The sequence below is a fragment of the Mus caroli genome, unplaced genomic scaffold, assembly GCF_978045245.1.
Source record: "Mus caroli unplaced genomic scaffold, Mus_caroli_1 scaffold_17, whole genome shotgun sequence".
Taxonomy (NCBI): domain Eukaryota; kingdom Metazoa; phylum Chordata; class Mammalia; order Rodentia; family Muridae; genus Mus; species Mus caroli.
Genome location: NW_028227272.1, coordinates 87,702,041 through 87,718,418, shown reverse-complemented (window position 1 = coordinate 87,718,418; position 16,378 = coordinate 87,702,041). Strand labels below are relative to the sequence as shown.

Genomic DNA, 16,378 nt, shown 5'->3' with positions numbered 1-16,378 from the left:
CCCAGGTGCCTGCCTATCCAGTCCTAATTAGAAAACAGGGTGTAGCGGGTAGGCAGGCATTGGGTGATCTGGCTGTTTCTGATTGAGCTGAGCTAACTGAAGGCTGATCCATCCCTTGTCTCATTATACTGTCCTCTTCCTCAGGGAAGTTGTTGGTGAGTTCATACTGAGTCTGGGCAGCAGGAGCCCAATTCTCTCCCTCTGCTGAGCCTCAAGTCTGGCACCAACCACCTCCAGCTTAGTCATTTATAGTGAACATAAAGTCATTCCCCTATCACTTTGTATTTGTGCCTGTGGTGTAAAGTGGTGTCCCCAGAAGTTGTTTTGCAGGGTCTAACTGGGGTGAGGTGATGTGGTTTCTGGTCTCCAGAGGGTAGAGAGGACCTAGTGTCACCAAGTGTGTCGGTAGAACAGTCTTCCAAAAAAGCACCGGGCTCTGTATGTCACCAGTGCTGAGGTGGGGAGGCCCTAGTTAACACCGAGTGGAGAGACCTGTTGCTTCCTAAAGGAAGGCTGCCATAGGCTACCTCTTGTTCATAAGTACTCTGCATTGTATATAGTGACTTCTGCTTTGTGTCTACCTAGTGTCCTCTGCTGTCACTCCTGTCTTGAAGGCCCTGTGGAGACAAGTGCGAGACAGGTTCTTTCATATCACTGGGCCTTCCAAAGATGCGCTGCATCTGGAGGCCCTGGCCCAGCTCATTCCATTTGCAAGAACCAAGGATCTGCATGTCCTCATGGACCATTTACCCAACATGCTTCGGACTCTGAGTAATCACAAGAGGTATGAAAACCAAGGCCATTGGATGGGTTTCTTTCCCCTTCTTAGTGTCACATGTCTCTTTGTCATGTACGATGAAAGTTAATGAAAAACATCTGTCATCTTATAATTAGTAGATGCAACAGCAGTTCTGACTAGAGCAGCCATCATGGCTGGAGAAGTGCATCTCTGCATGTAGATGGCTGGGACCAATGCCCAGAGAGCAGTGTTCTACTAAAGTGGTGTCCCCAGAAGTTGTTTTGCAGGGTCTAACTAGGGTGAGGTGATGTGGTTTCTGGTCTTCAGAGGGTAGAGAGGACCTAGTGTCACCAAGTGTGTCGGTGAACAGTCTTCCAAAAAAGCACCGGGCTCTGTATGTCACCAGTGCTGAGGTGGGGAGGCCCTAGTTAACACCGAGTGGAGAGACCTGTTGTTGCTGTCAGTGTGATGCTCAGTAGTGCAAGTCTCTGTGCACACAGCCCTTAGTTAGTAGTGTTGTGATCTGCTACCCTGTTCTCCTGCTGCAGTTGGATCGTGGCTGACTCTGTCTCAGCAGCCTTGGCAGAGTCAGCAGAAGAGCTGGGCTCCTGGAGGAAGACCCTTCTGCGGTCCTGTATACAGTGGCTGGCTGTGTCCTTCAGTGGCAGGGAGCCAGAAGATGAAAACACCCAGGAGCACGAGAAGTCAATGCTGGTCCGGTTAAGCGAGTTGTTGGTAAGTGTCTCTCCTTGGAGCTCTTGGCTGCATGCTAAGGCGACAGCAAACCAGAGAAGCCAAACTTCAGAGATGTGCTTCTAGCTGTGTGGTGTGAACGTGGCCCCATAGGAAATGAGAGGAGCCATGTCTAGGGGCAGAGTTGGGAGAGGAGGGCACTGAATTTGTAAGCCGTCTTTTATCGGGAGTGGGTGTTTTTCATCTACTGAGATGTTATAGTCTGTTTCTTGACTAGTCTCTTGATAGGATGAGTTCCATTAGTTAAGGCTAAGCCGGCCTGTGTTCTTAGGACAAGCCTACATAATGTATTACTGGCGTATATTGATCATAATGTCTGAGCCTTGCTCTGTGTTGTTGGATTTGATTTGCTAATAAGTTTGTTAGGAGCTGTTGCTCCGTTGTGCATAAGGAGGAGTTGTGTTTAATTTGGCTTTACTGCGATGGCTGCTTCTGGGTTGGGTAAGGCAGGCCTCATGGGATGAGTTGGGGAAAGTTTTACTGGGTTTGAAATTCAAAGCTGACACTTTAGTTTCTCCTTAACGGTTTTATAGCTACGGCTTTCCTGTCTTCTAGATTACGTTCTTTCTAGTAAACAACAACAACAACAACACGCAAACCATCTGTCACTCTTACCTCATTCATCACTACACGGTGCCCCTTTCCCTGTGGCTGACGTTAGGGTTTCTGGAGAACATGGGTTGAGCAGTTTGCTTAGGATGGCCCTTGGCTTTTCATTCCTAGTTTCTTAAGCATTGGCTCCAGTAAGCCCTTTAGTCTGCAGCTTGGTAATTGTTATAAAATTTAGAAATGTTCCATGTTTATTCCCTTTTCTTAAAGTACTCCTCCCTTTAAACTGTTTTCTTTGTTGTTGTTGTTGTTGTTGTTGGTGGTGGTGGTGGTGGTGTTTTTTGTTTTTTTATGGAAATGGTATCCCAGAAGTTAGTACTAGTTCCAGGGGTGTGGCGTGTAGCTCCCAGGCAGGTACCATACATTTGTTCACTGTAAAACCCTGCGCAGAGCTCCCGAGCTTCACAAGTGTGTTGAAATGTGGAGAGTTCTGGTCAGAGAAGTGTTCCCTTGAATGGCTACCTTAATCTAGCTGCTTGATGTTTTTATTCATGAGTTCATTACAAATCACAGTGTAGTATATATCATATATATATCGTGTGTGTGTGTGTAACTTTACAGCCTGTTCTTCTAGACTTAATTTGTTGTCACAGGTTTGTGAGATTAAAGTACCAGGAGCCCAAACGTGGTGTGACTTCAATGTGTATGCTTCAGTGTGGCTTCCCTGGTTAAGTAATAGATTACAAATATGAGAATGAGTAGGCTTTTGTTTCTTAATAGTATTCCATGTATGATGTCTGCCATCCTTTTCTCTAATCCCGTGAAAATTTGACCTTCCTGGGTTTTGTGATCATAAAGCTAACAAATATCCCTGCTCCAGTAACGGGTGGTGCGGAGCCGAGAGGTGGGGTGCTGGCTTAGTGCCTGCAGGCCCATTCGCTCCATCCACAGCCCCACCGCCACCGCCACCGCCACGGCCAGGAAAACCAGCAGAGTAAAAGCATTGAGAGACCATTCCATGCTGTTAGGTAGATGAATGTCCTAGAGATGTTATATATCTCTGCATGTATGTATTTGAGATAAAACTAAATTTAAATGTTAATGGAACTGTGTGCATGTCATGTGTGACCTGGATTTTCAGGCATTGGTTTTGTTTGTTCTTTAACATGTTAGGCTTGTCCAACAAAGCTTGCTACTGTCACCCATGGTGTCACCAGAATGAGAAACGCTAACTACTCCAGGGACCATGCAAGACTTATCATAGCACTCTTATTAACAGCAAAAATCATGGAAAGCCACCCACAGATCAACAGTGTTCAGGTTTCCCCCGCACCAGCATCTGTGGACACATTTTGGTGTTGGCAGTGGTGCTGACCTCCTAGTAAAATGTGCTTAGCATACACTGTTGTCCCTGGAGTAGTTAGCGTTTCTTGTTCTGGTGACACCATGGGTGACAGTAGCAAGCTTTGTTGGACTCAGCCAATAGTGAAGAAGGCAGAGAGCCTTACACAGTTGCATCTGTGTAAGGAAGTGGAGAGAGGTGAAGCTGTGTGTTTAGGCTAGCCTTTTCCATTTGTGCACTCCTTCACAGCCTTTGGCACTGAGGTCTCATGCATGGCTGGCCTGGTGGAGGCGCGACGTATGTGGACTGTACTTAGCTGCAGCCTCAGGGCCAGCATTGAGCCTCATGTTCCACAGACATTTTAAAATAACAAAACAAGGGATTGTAGCTCAGTGGGTAGAACTCTTGCTCAGAGTGTGCACAACTGTGGGTTCCATCAGCAGCTGTGACTAAACAGTGCTGGTAGCCCATACCTATAAACATCCCGCGGGAAGTAGAGGCAGGATGGGGACAAGTTCAAGGTAGTTCCTGGTGGGCTAGTGAGAGCTGTCTGAAAGCCCTGTCTGCTGTGGATACTTTGTTTACATTTGCTCTCACTCCTGAGTCTGTATGTGTTCATCCTTGTTTTAAGATGGTGTCCTGTCTCTGCCCTCTTAGTCTCAGCAGGAATGGCAGAGGGTGACTAGGAAAGATGCACCATAGACTGACAGACAGTAGGAGGGACAGCAAGGTTCTTTGCAGCCCTGATTCAGAAAGTTATGAGAGGAACTGGAGCTAGTTCAGCTGCCCCAGAGACTGCACACGGGAGCCCTCCGTGCGTTCAGCTCGCTGACATGTCTCCTGTGCATTCTTGCTTGCTTTTTTGTAGCATGCGGTTAAGGAGGCTGACCCTGGTGACTGGCAGCAGTTTGTGAAGACAGGACTCAAGTAAGTGAATTTCTTTTTCTTTTGCTGCTTATAAAGATATGGGTGTTCTGACTATGCGGTTCTTTCACTTGTTGTTAGAGTACCAGTCACAGAGCAGCTGTCAGCCTTGTCAGTGAGAAGAGAAACTTCTTAGAAACAAGAACATGGAAGTGGCATGCTAGTGCTTGTCTGTAATGCAGCACTGGGGGGGGGGGGGGGGGGGAGATTCACATCATCCCCAGCTATATAGCAGGTTCAAGGCCAGCCTAGGCTGAGTGAGACTTTATCTCACAGAACCAGAACCGGCTGATTAGATGGCTTAGTAGATAAAAGTGCTTGCTGCCAAGTCTGACCATGTGAGTTTGATTCTGGCCCAGGATGCACTTGGTCTTCTGGCATTTATATGCATGCTGTGACATGTGCACATCCACACTTAAACATACATTGTAAGTAAAACTGAAATGTAAAACATGTAAAGTGTAGAGATTCTAACCTTACTCAAGCATGGTGAATGTCACAGTTGTCTATATTATTCCGAATACATTTCCATTCTCCCACCTCATATTTGTCTCCCTCCAAGGCTCTGCTTATCTTGTGGTTTTCTTTGTTCTTGTGGGACTGTCGAGCCTCTGATCTTACAAATGCTAGGCAAGGGTTTTATACCGCTGAGTTGTGTGGCAGAGTGTTTCACAGCACAGTATGTCATTGCGTGCATGTGTTTGACATTTTGAACATTCATCTCGTTCTTTGTCTTTTTTTAAAACTCAGATGTTTCTAATTTAGAATATATAGACCTGAAAGTCATCACTTTTTAACCACTGAATAGAATCCCATCTTTAGACAGCACAGTTGTTTATTTAGCAGTTCTCTGCTGGTGGACATCTAGACTGTTCCCTAAGCCATCTCCACTGTTATGACCCCTGCAATGGCTCCCACATGTCTGTGGGTGCGTATTGACACCATCTTACATAGATGCTGGTCAGGGGCCTGCTGACTGTTAGCATCTGCACACGTGAGTGTCACCAGATGAGCAAAGTTGGATGAGTTTGTGCTCCCATGTGACATCACTCACACTTGAGTCTGGGTGTTTAGAGAGTCAGGAAATGATGTGTGGTGCCTGTAATCCTCGCTTTCTGATCACTCACGATATCCAGCATTGAGAGACAATGCTACAGAGGAGAAGGAAGTGAAGGATGGTTCCAGGTTCCATCTCTGCTGCTGCTCCTCCTCCTCCTCCCCTCCCCTCCCCTCTTTCTCCCCCTCTCACTCTTCCTCTTCCTCCTCCTCTTTTTTTTTTTTTTGGACCTTTTGAGACAGGGCCTCACTATGTAGCCCAAGCTGCCTCCGACTGAGCCCTCTTCCCAAGTACTGGGATTGCAAGTGTAGGGACATCCTAATAGTGCTCACACCAGACTGCAGGGACTTTTTATAGTAGGTCTGTTAGCGGGTTGGAAGGGATTTAAGACATAGTTTGATGTAGTTCAAACAGCTAAAGGACCAGGCTGACCTGGGAGGGTCCACTGCAGAGACTACTGTCCTCACACTCGTTTCTGCTGCCTGCTGGGTCAGCTCATCAGAAAGTTCTTGATGTCTGTGCCACAGAGGTGATTGGACCATGTGCCACCTAAGATGGTTTGGCCAACAGTCCTCTATATGTGATAGAGCTCCCACATGGGGTTGTGACTCCGGAAGTGTAGCTGTCTTAGTCTCTGTCCATCCATCTGTGATGTCTGTATCGTGACGACACGTCATCATGGTGCAGGTTGGTGATCCCTGTCGTGGTGTGCAGATAGGGCTGTGATTAAACAGTACAGAGCGTGTGAGCGTGTCATGGACAGTCGAGGTGATGAGTAGTGCACAGCCTGTGAAACTCGCAAGTGTGGACTTCTGCTTGTTTCCTAAAAGGTGAACTCCCTTCCTGACACACTTCCCTTTGTCTTGTCGTCCAGATTTCGGTACCATGACCTCACCTTTTTGAAGACTCTGCTCAGTGCCACAAAGCTCCTGTATGGTCCAGAAAGCTCTGGGCGCACTAAACTTGTCCAGCTTTCAGTGGTCCACATGATGCTCACCCAGCACTCTCTGTTTTTGCCAACCATGTTGTCATCTGAAGAAGAGGAAACTCCAGACAGTGGAGTAAAAGGTGACCATGCCCTCTGCCCACCGCTCAGTGGCAGTATCATCTTCCAGCCGGGCAGCGAAGTGCTTCCCCCATTTGTTTTCAGAGTGTAATACTAGAATATCTGTGTGTGTTAAACCAAGGACCGGAAACTCCTGCCACCTGTTTGGAAGGCTTTGCTGGTTTATGGAGATTGTGTTGGGGCTCATGCGGCCTTGTCAGGACCTGGTGTTAAAAGTCTGGGACTCAGGGGACATTGAGAGGGATGGGAAAGAAGAGTGGATTAACTACATTAATTTTGTAGGGAAGATTGAACCTGAGCAGCAAGGGCTCGAACTTATGGAGATAACTCATTGCTATAGTCTTCCAGAGGTTCTGAGTTCAGTTCCCAGCAACCACATGGTGATTCATAACCATCTGTGATGAGATCTGATGCCCTCTTCTGGTGTCTGAAGAGAGCGACAGTGTACTATATACATAAAATAAACAAACCTTAAAAAAAAAGTCTTTCCAGCCAAGTTTGCACTGTCTCCAACCGTGTCCAACTCAGTTGGCATGCGCTTGGTGCTCCTGAGTCCTGAGAGCAGTATAGACTGCTCTGAATGCCAGGACACAGTTCCTGCGCACTTAAAGTAACACTGTTTAGAGATGAAGCCATCACCCCCAGACTATTACACATCAGCACATGTTGCTCTCATAAACTGCTAAGCTGAAGACAGAAGATTGTTAGATGCAAAGGATTGGCACAGACAGTTTAAAAACGCACTCCACACTCCATGCAGGCAGGAGTGTATATGCTGTGTATTGTGGTGATTGTGCTGGAATAATTGGGAAGATTCTTAGACTTTAAAATCTTAGGTTTCTTTAAAATGGTGGGGTGGTAGATCCTGAGCCTAAGCTCTGTGAGTCCTAGAATGATAATGATTGTGAAGATGAGTTTATTACCAAGGGTGCCTGTGACCCTGGGAAGGTGGCTGGATGGAGGCCCAAAGCCCAGCCTTACTCAGAAAAGATTGTTGCAGCTTCCAGGGCTTGCTGCAGGGCACCCAATTGTGCTGTCCTGAGACTGTGTCTCCATGATGTTTATATCTGTGGTGTTTCCTGCAGAAACCCTGCTGGACCTGATGTCCACAGTGGTGAGGCTGTGCCCTTCTGTCTGTCAGAGCAGCCACTTTGCTGTGCTACTTGGGACCTACAGTGCCACCCTCAGTGTGCTGGGTAAGGAGGACCTGATGGCCAGGCTGTGTGGGCGGGGCTAGTGCGGTGGACCCTCTTGTGTAGTTGAGGTGCTCAGCTTCCTGAAAGTGGCCTTTATTTGCCCTCTAGACCAGAAGATTTTACTTCTCCTCCGTGCATATGAACAGAACAACCTCAGCCTCATCAGTTTCAGGTGAGTGTTGGGTTGACAGGTGGGCGTGAGGACAGGGCACTGGGCACCCCAGGCCACCCGTGCAGCCCTCACCACGGAGCAGATTCGAGCTTCAAACTCGAGGCTTTATTCCTTTTGTTGTTGTTGTTTGAAAGTTTTATTAGCATTTATATTTCCTTATGTTATATGCATGTATGCATCTATGTGGCATGTCCATGTCACAGTCACACTTGGGGGTCAAGAACAAAGCCTCCATGTAAATGTCAGCAGGAGCCAGACTCACAGCATAGCACTCGCCATGTCTCATGGGCCTCTGGAGAGCTGTAGGGGATTCTCGGGCAGCACAGAGTTGTAGGTCTATGTATGCAGGGTGGGCTCTCCAGGTGCTCAGGATCCTGAGATTGCTTTAGCCTGCCGTAGCGCTGTATACCATCATGTAGAACCCTGGCTCAGCTACGGCAGCCAGCAAGTGAGTGGCCATGCAGCTTCCCCAGGCCTTCCGTGCCCTTCTCCCTACTGCACAAAGTGTGGCGGTGGAAGCTACAGGACCATTGCACAGATTAGGTAAATTAATGCATGCTCATAGGCTCAGAGTCTGGCCACATACATCAAGAGCAGTGTGTGGATGCTGACTTAGGTTGCCATCACCAGCTGTCCCTTAGCCCTCGGCAGCACTGTCACCATGCTGGTGTCAGAAGCTGTATTGGGGATTAGGTGACAGAGCACGCATGCACCCAGAGTGGCACTTGGCATGAGCTACGTACACAGTCTTGATGGAGGCTACGTGTTGGGGTTGTTCCTATCAGTTCTATTCCCAGCAAACCCTGCAACCAGTCTGCTCTCCTGTCTGGCTCTAGGGTTCTGCTGTGGGGCCCAGCAGCAGTGGAGCATCACAAGACATGCCGGAGCCTGGGCAAGTCACTTTGGCAGCAGCCAAGCGTTGGGGACATCCTCCGCCTGCTGGACCCAGACCGGATGATGCAGACCATCCTGCACTTCCCGCAGTACCGGAGGCTGCTGCCCACAGAGGTGTGATGCGCTTTTCTCTCCCTTCCTCCTTGCCATTCCAACTTTTACAGAGGTACAGACGGACCCCAGTGTCCACCACTGAAGCTAGGTCACACTGGTCACACTGTCTTATTTGTTACCCCACAAGCTTGAAGCAGCTCTCCAAGATGACTTATCATGTGTGGGCTCCCATTTTATATCCTGCTATGCTTTGTGAGCTCTGACATGGGCTCAGCGTCCATCAGGGTGACTGCATGGATGTCTTGGATTGTTTCAGGACACAGGGGAGCCACTGGTGTTTAAGGACAAGACTGCAAGAGTGGACCTCGACAGCCTCTATGACCCCTGCTTTCTTCTCCATCTCTTTGGGGAACTGACCAGGCCAGGTGAGTGTGCTGCCTTCTACAGTCAGAGTGCTGTTTATTGTTGTCATGGCTCCCAGGTTAGTCCTGAGGCAGAAAAAACATACTTGTAGGGTGTCTGTCTGTCTGTCTATTTTAAATACTTGGCTGGGTTCTAAATCTCGGTCACAGTGGCATAGTTCGCCTTGCCATTCCTAGGTCTAGAACCCTGAGCCGATCTGCTTTCTCTTCCTTTCAGTCATTATAGGCCTTTGGTTGGTTTGTTAGTTTTTTAATTAGTTATTATTACTGTGCATAGGTTGTTGGGCATGCATACCACAGTGCACTTTGAAGGTCAGAGAACAACTTTAAAGAGTCGGCTTTGCGCTTGAGTATGACTCCCAGGCATCAAATTCAAGTTTTCAGGTTTTGCACAAGCACTTTAAGTCATCCTCTAAGTCATCTTGCCTGCCCATAGGTTTATTTAATGTTATGGTCAAGGTCTTTATCTGTACTTAATTGGAAGAACAAGGGAAATTGTCTGATTTCCGCCCCCCTAGCCCTGGAATTGAGAATTTAATTATTCTTAGTGTTGTATAATGCATTCAAATTTCAGAATTTAGATGATAGAAGAAATACTTTAAGGCAGACAGTAAAGACTTATAAGGCTTCCTTTTTATTTTATGCTTGTGTGTATATGTGTGTGCATATGTGCATGTGTGTATATGTGTGCAGCAAAGGCGCAGCGCTGTTCTCAGTCTCACTGCAGCCAGGTGTTGCTGACTTTGTCCTAAGTCAGCCTAGATTCTTCTGTCTTACTGCCCCACTGTTAGCCCTCTGGAGACAAGAACCTGTTTTCATAACCTCACCACCTCCCCTTTTTGAGTCCTTGGCCAAGAAACGGCCAGCCAAGGCTGTTTCCAGTGGCAGGGACAGATGTTTTCTCCACAGCAGATCTTATGCTAGCAGACTGGGGCTGTAGTCTGCAGCTCCTGATTCCTATCTGGCAAGGCAGCTGGCACAGCATGATCTGAGTGCCACTGCCAAGTGCCCTGTGCCCGGCTGTGAACTCGGCTCTCTATAGGACCCACTACAGCTCCTGACTGAAGATGCCATGTAAAAGGCTGAGGAACACTTGCTGGTGCCAAACCCTCTCTTCCCCAAGTTGCTTTTGGTTGTGGTGTTTCATTGCAGCAATAGACACCCTAAGACACCGAGAAAGGAGAAATGTTCTATACTATGGTTAGCCTCTTACACAAGGCATGAAGGAAAGCCATTTGGCTGAAAGGCTAACAGTGATAAACTGTATGACACAAGCCCTAAAGCATCCATAACCAGCCCTTAGCAGTGATGAAGATGAATCACAACTATGACTTCATTTAGTACACATGGCGGACACTCCAGCTAAAACCAGAGCTCAAGTTAAGGGCACACTGCTTATCACAGTCCGCTTGATGGTAAAGCAAAGACTGGGAAAACATCAATCAGGTGATTGGTCCAGTAACGTATGGAACAATCCAACAACTGCACAATTTCTAACAATTGATGAATTTTGATGCAGAATGAGAACTAAAAAACTTTTTTTTGGCGGGGGTGGGGGTGGTGGGGGGGGTGGGAGGTGTTCATGACAGGGTTTCCCTGGCTGTCTTGGAACTCACTTTGTAGACCAGGCTGGCCTCGAACTCAGAAATCCGCCTGCCTCTGCCTCCTGAGTGCTGGGATTAAAGGCGTCCGCCACCACGCCCGGCCTAAAAAAACTTTTAAAAATATCAAAGTGCAGATAAAATTAATACTGCTTTGGAGAACAAATGTGCTTAGGAGATAGCAACCTAACAAATATTCATGAATGGAATAGAGAGAGAGAACAGCCTAAACACTTAATTTACCCTCAATGAGAAGAGCTAGAACTCTGATGGCCTGGATAATCCTGGTACTCTGATGTTCTAAGACAAATGAATTTTCCACATGACCATGAGGAAAAATCGACTTCCTACTTTGTGACTTTCTCTGTTGCTCTATGGTCTTGGCTTTGTACTTAGAAAAACAGGGTTGCCCTTGGATGCTGAAAATATAAAGGCTATTTAAAAGTGGCTATAAAGGCTGTTCTGTTTTAAGAACCATCTGAATGGTGATTTTGACCTTTTAAAACCAGCTCTAAAATCCTGAGATGGCTTAGCCAGGACAATGACCAAGGATGCAACCAAAGCATGCAGGTTTAGTGTCGACATAGATGGTCCTGCAGCTCATCATTAATGGAAGTCAAGGCAGGAACTTAAACAGAACAGGATCCTGGAGGCAGCAGCTGATGTAATGCCATGGAGGGTTGCCTCTACTGGCTTGTTTCCCCTGGCTTGCTCAGCCTGCTTTTTTATAGATCCCAGGACAACCAGTCCAGAGATGCACCACCTACCATGGCCTGAGCCCTCCCACACTGATCACTAATTAAGAAAATGCCCCACACACGGGCTTACCTACAGCCTGATCTTAGGAAGACATTTTCTTTCTTTCTTTTTGCCTGTTTTTCATAGTTTCCTGTGTGTGTGCCTGCGCCGCAGGAGCTCCTTAGCTGTTACAGTAGAGCCTTGGTCAAGCATGGCCCTTGTTTCCCCAGGTTCTTTGTAGACCTCAGTCACTCCTTGGCCTCCTGCCAGTTCCCCTGCTGCTCACAAGTCATCATGCCTTCTCCATGGCATTTCTCCCTCTGTATTTGGGTTCACACCGTTTCTCTTGCAGTCTTCTGAGTCACTGGCCTATCCTTTGGTGTCTGAGATTAGTCCCAGCCCTTGTGCTTTCATGTCCAGCATCCCAGCTACCACCTCCAGAAGCTGCTGGGTCCTCATCCTCTCCATCTTTGTCTTAGCATGCACCATCTTTGCTTCAGTTTTAATGTATTACATTGACAGCATGTCCCAAGAGTGCTCATATTGGGCACTCGTTTCAGTTTGTGTCTATTAGTTCCTGATTGGGTCAGTGCCCAGTCACTCTAAAAAGACTCTTTATGGGGATCATCACCAGGTTACTCATTCTTTCAGCAAGAGAAACATAGCTCTCTTCTGAGGTTTTTAGACAGAATTCCTCCTGGGGAAAACGCTGAGTTCCCATTAAAGTGAAGCTGACAAGATAACAGTTTTGTTGGTGAGAGTCAAGCCCTTGAGCTATCTGGGATTGTTAGTTAGGGCTTCATTGCTGTGAAGAGGAACCATGACCAAGGCAGCTCTTCTAAAGGCAGACATTGAATTGGGGCTGGCTTACAGCTTCAGAGGTTTCGTCCGTTAGCATGGCAGGCGCATGGCAGCATGCAGTTAGACATGGTGCTGGAGGAGCCAAGAATTCTACATCTCAATCCAAAAGCATCCAGAAGCTGACTCTGCTCCACACTAGGTGGAGCTTGAGCACAGGAGGCCTCACAGCTCACTACACAGTGACAACACTTTCCCAACAAGGCCACACCTACGCCTCCTAACAGTGTCACTTCCCATGGGCCAAGCATATTCAAAGCACCACATGAGCCAACTGTCTTGCACTTCCTTGTGACAGTTGGCAGTGCCTTGAAGCCTCACAGAGAGCAAATGGATGTCGCCCAGTAGCTTTCCCACCCATGCCCATGCTGGGAATCACTCCATGGCCTTGTGTGTAGCTGGCAAGTTTTCTGCCACTCAGCTATGTCTTCGGCCCAGCCTCAGCAGACATTTCCACTGTTGCTTTTGGTCAAGTTTGGCGAACCACTCGAGAGAAGGAGGCTTGTTGTTTAAAGAGTAAAGAAGGCAAGGTCGCCAGGGTGGAGTTGGGGAACCCTTTGTAAGCAGGATGGGCCCGACCCCACTGGTTTGCCCTGACTGAGTCTCTCCACTTTCTGTTCCTTCTGGTACCTGTACATGGGAGGCACAGGGCTGAAGAAGGTAGAACCTGGGAGCCAGGTCCCTTGCTGTGTTCCATTCTGCTCAAGGTCTGAGATTTCGACCTTGGTAGCCCTCAGTGGTACCCTAACTTTTCTCAGCTTTAGGGGCATTTGTGGTTAGGACTGACCAGTATCTTAGAAGCAAGGTAATGTTTGCCATAGTAGAGGAAATGCTCTTTTCTAGTCTCAGCAGCTGAGGAGACCCTTGCTTCCTGTGTCCAGCCTGTGCAGCTGGCATTGAGAAGATGTAAAAGGATGTGAATCTTGATGATCTTCATGATGTACAAGAATCATGAAACTTGGATTGTGTGTTTATGCTATAATGTACTTTCTGTAGAGTTTGTGGTGGATTGTCGAAAATTTTTGGACTCAAACGCCTTGGGTTTAACTGTGGCAGCCCTCAGCAGCTACGACCCCCAGATGCGAGCTGCGGCCTACTATGTCCTCGCAGCCTACTACTCACACCTGGAGGGAGCTCGCTTCCGGGAACAGTCCCAAGTGAGTAGGGGATTGGAGACCTGTGGAGACGAGGGTGCGGCTTGGGGAGAGGGCCGTCACCCTGGGCAGGAGAGTTTACTACAGGGTATGGAGAAGTTATGAGTGAAGGGGTGCCGCTAAGGCACAGCCCTTCTTATCAGGAGGCTGCCCTCCAACCCCAAGGCCCAAGGAGCATGGGGAAGGCTTCCCCTGAACAGTGTTTTCTTGTGGCTAGACAGAATGGCTTCCTTCTGTTGATAGTGTCTTTGGTAAAGGAAGCTGTCACACACTGTCTGACCCCCCCAGGAACCCATACCCCATGGTGGTGGAAGGAAGGGGCAGAAGTTTCAGGGTGTGGTATTAGGCTTCTCTCAGCCCATGGTGCTGGCCTGCTCCTAAAAGAAAAGGCAGAAAGCATCTCTGACAGGAAGGTTCACAGTGTCTTTGCTGCTGTGGCATCCTCTTTGTCTCCAGGGTGGAAGGAGCAGGCTCTCCCTGCAAAGCCGGGACAAAACGGACCCCTTCTGAAAATGCTTCTTTCCCTCTGCTCAGGTTCTGTACCTGCTCGATGTTGTCCGCAATGGGATTAGAACTCCAAACCTGAGGCTCCCTTTCACCGTGGCCCTTTTCATCGCCAAGGCAGCCGTGCAGATCTTGAAACCAGGTACCCTGACAGATTCTGGCTGAGAAAAAGACAAATGGTGCTGTGTAGTCCACTCTGGAAGTCAGTCCCTCGGGGTTCTTACCTGTCCAGTAACCCCTGCCTCTGGGGTTGCTGTGACAGGCATCATGCACTTCAGAGCCCTGCAGGTCTCCTGATGACACTGCCTCCCTGAACGATGCGTAGCAGGGGCTGTGCTATATGTGGTCCCCAGTCCTCTTCTGAAAGGCACAGAAGTGACTATGTGGGTTAGAACGCAACTCCTGAGGGAGGGACAGGGCCACCTCAAGAGGACACGCAAGTAACAGGGCTTGGTTCACCAAAGGCCTTGTCTGGGGTTAATCAGGAAAACACGGTAGAAGATTGGTACTGTTGGAGACCCCAGGGCTCTGTTTGTCTAACAAGGTCATAGTCTCAGCTGAAGGAACAGCCCCAACTGATTCTCCACCTCCTTGGCAACTGTGGTCCCTAGGGGAGCATGTCTCAAGCTCTCACTTAGCATGTAGTCAAGTTGCTCTTAAGAGCCAGGCATGCTGGTCACCCGTTCATGTCATTTATGACAGGTTTTCCTGCCTTGGAAACTTAGGGAAGAAGCAAAATAATTCTCACTTTGCTGACTTTAAAAAACCTGTTAGGAAAAAATGCTGCAGAGAGGAAATGTTTGTGGCTATAGTCACCATTGAGTCTGTGATGCCTGGGTATAGCTGTCCACAGCAGTTCTTATGCCACAGAGAGTCTGTGTTGGGGACTGGTGGCATCCTAGCTGAACTTTGAGACTGTAGCAGGAAGAGCTGGTATATGTCCTCCCTGCCTTGTGTTCCAGAGCCTTCCTTCTGGGTCAGCTCCTTTCTAGGAGAGGCTAGCGTGGGCCCTGTGCTCTGTCTCTGTGGCCCAGGAATGGTATCTAAAGCATGTGGGAGATCCTTGTGCAGGAGTGTTCTCAGGTAGCCAGTCACATCCTGCTTCTCAGGGACGAGTGATCAGGAGGAGGGTGCAGAGCCTCTGCTGGGTAGGGGTTTATGTCCAGCTTGCTGAGTGACCCCATCCCCCAGTTCATACACTGCCAGGCTGTCCCATGAGGCTGTCAGTGACCGTGTGTCTGTACTCTCAGAGGAGCACATGTACTGGAAGATCAGCAAGTTCCTGCTGTCACACGAGAACTTGAACATGGACAAACTGCCAGGCTTCTACCAGTTCTTCTACAGCTCTGACTTCCAGGTATTGGTCCCCAGAGACTCCTCAAGAGGTGTGCTCAGCCACTATATCTTCTGCTTTCTTGGTAATACAGCTTACTCCCCAGTTCCATTGCACAAACAGTGCAGAGCAAGGTCAGAGACAGGAACCCTTTGTGCTGCCCCGCATAGCCAGACGCACTCCTGTGTCCTGACACTTCTCAGACTTTGCTTTAAAAAGTCTGTCTGAGTCCAGAGACCTAGAGCATCTTTCTTGTATTTCCTTGCTGAATCCCTTGAGTAAGAATTACATACTCTTCTGTAAAAAAGTCCCACCTACTTAAACAGGGCTTAGTGTTTAGCTTGACTTGAGCTTTGATGTCTGGGCTGATAAGATACAAGGCTGCAGCTTTGAGCCATCACCTGAAGTCAATGGTGTTTGTCCAATAAAGAAAGCTGTAAGTTATTTAACAGTGCTTTCTTGTTTGTCTGGCCTAGCAAAAAACTGAACAAGAATGGGTGTTGGAAATTCTACGGCAGGGGATTAGAGACAAGCACTGCTATGAGCTATGCTCTAGAAGAGGCGTGTTCCACATCATCCTGTCCTTCTTCAGTAGCCCCTTGTGTGACGAAGTTGCTCAGGTGAGCATGTCCCATGGCTTCACCGCACAGGTGACTGTGTTCTCTGTGGTCATTCCCGGGCTTAGTGGGTGACGTCTGGGATTGTTCCCTGATAGATGGCTTTCTTTGCAGCCTTCTTACCATGTCCTGGGGATAGGAAGAAAGGCCTCTGTATCTTTATCAAGAGAAGGGAACTAATTAACAGTCACAAGCCTATAGACATGGCCAAAAGCCAAGATGCAAATTAGCCCGCATTCATGGCAGGAGCTGTCTAGCCCCCAGCTTTCCATTGAGTGCCTGGAGATAGAAGACCTTTGCAGAGGAGTCCCAGCCCTCAGGCTGAGGCAAGTTCAGGGCCAGCAAGAACTATGCTTCAACTAAGTAAACATCAGCCTATGGACTGTCACACTGTGTGTTCACACC

At 48.2% G+C, this 16,378-nt stretch overlaps 1 protein-coding gene across 1 annotated transcript in view; it reads left to right on the top strand.

Annotated features, from left to right (window-relative positions):
• Positions 1 to 16,378, top strand: part of Urb1 (URB1 ribosome biogenesis factor) — a 60,426-nt gene that overhangs the window by 36,232 nt on the left and 7,816 nt on the right. Inside the window, exons 23-34 of the mRNA XM_021184858.2 lie at positions 586 to 784; positions 1,288 to 1,474; positions 4,252 to 4,310; positions 6,239 to 6,432; positions 7,516 to 7,626; positions 7,735 to 7,798; positions 8,635 to 8,806; positions 9,063 to 9,171; positions 13,362 to 13,522; positions 14,054 to 14,165; positions 15,274 to 15,380; positions 15,833 to 15,976. Of these exons, the coding sequence (XP_021040517.1) occupies positions 586 to 784; positions 1,288 to 1,474; positions 4,252 to 4,310; positions 6,239 to 6,432; positions 7,516 to 7,626; positions 7,735 to 7,798; positions 8,635 to 8,806; positions 9,063 to 9,171; positions 13,362 to 13,522; positions 14,054 to 14,165; positions 15,274 to 15,380; positions 15,833 to 15,976 (1,619 nt within the window). The remainder of the gene's footprint in view (positions 1 to 585; positions 785 to 1,287; positions 1,475 to 4,251; positions 4,311 to 6,238; positions 6,433 to 7,515; positions 7,627 to 7,734; positions 7,799 to 8,634; positions 8,807 to 9,062; positions 9,172 to 13,361; positions 13,523 to 14,053; positions 14,166 to 15,273; positions 15,381 to 15,832; positions 15,977 to 16,378) is intronic.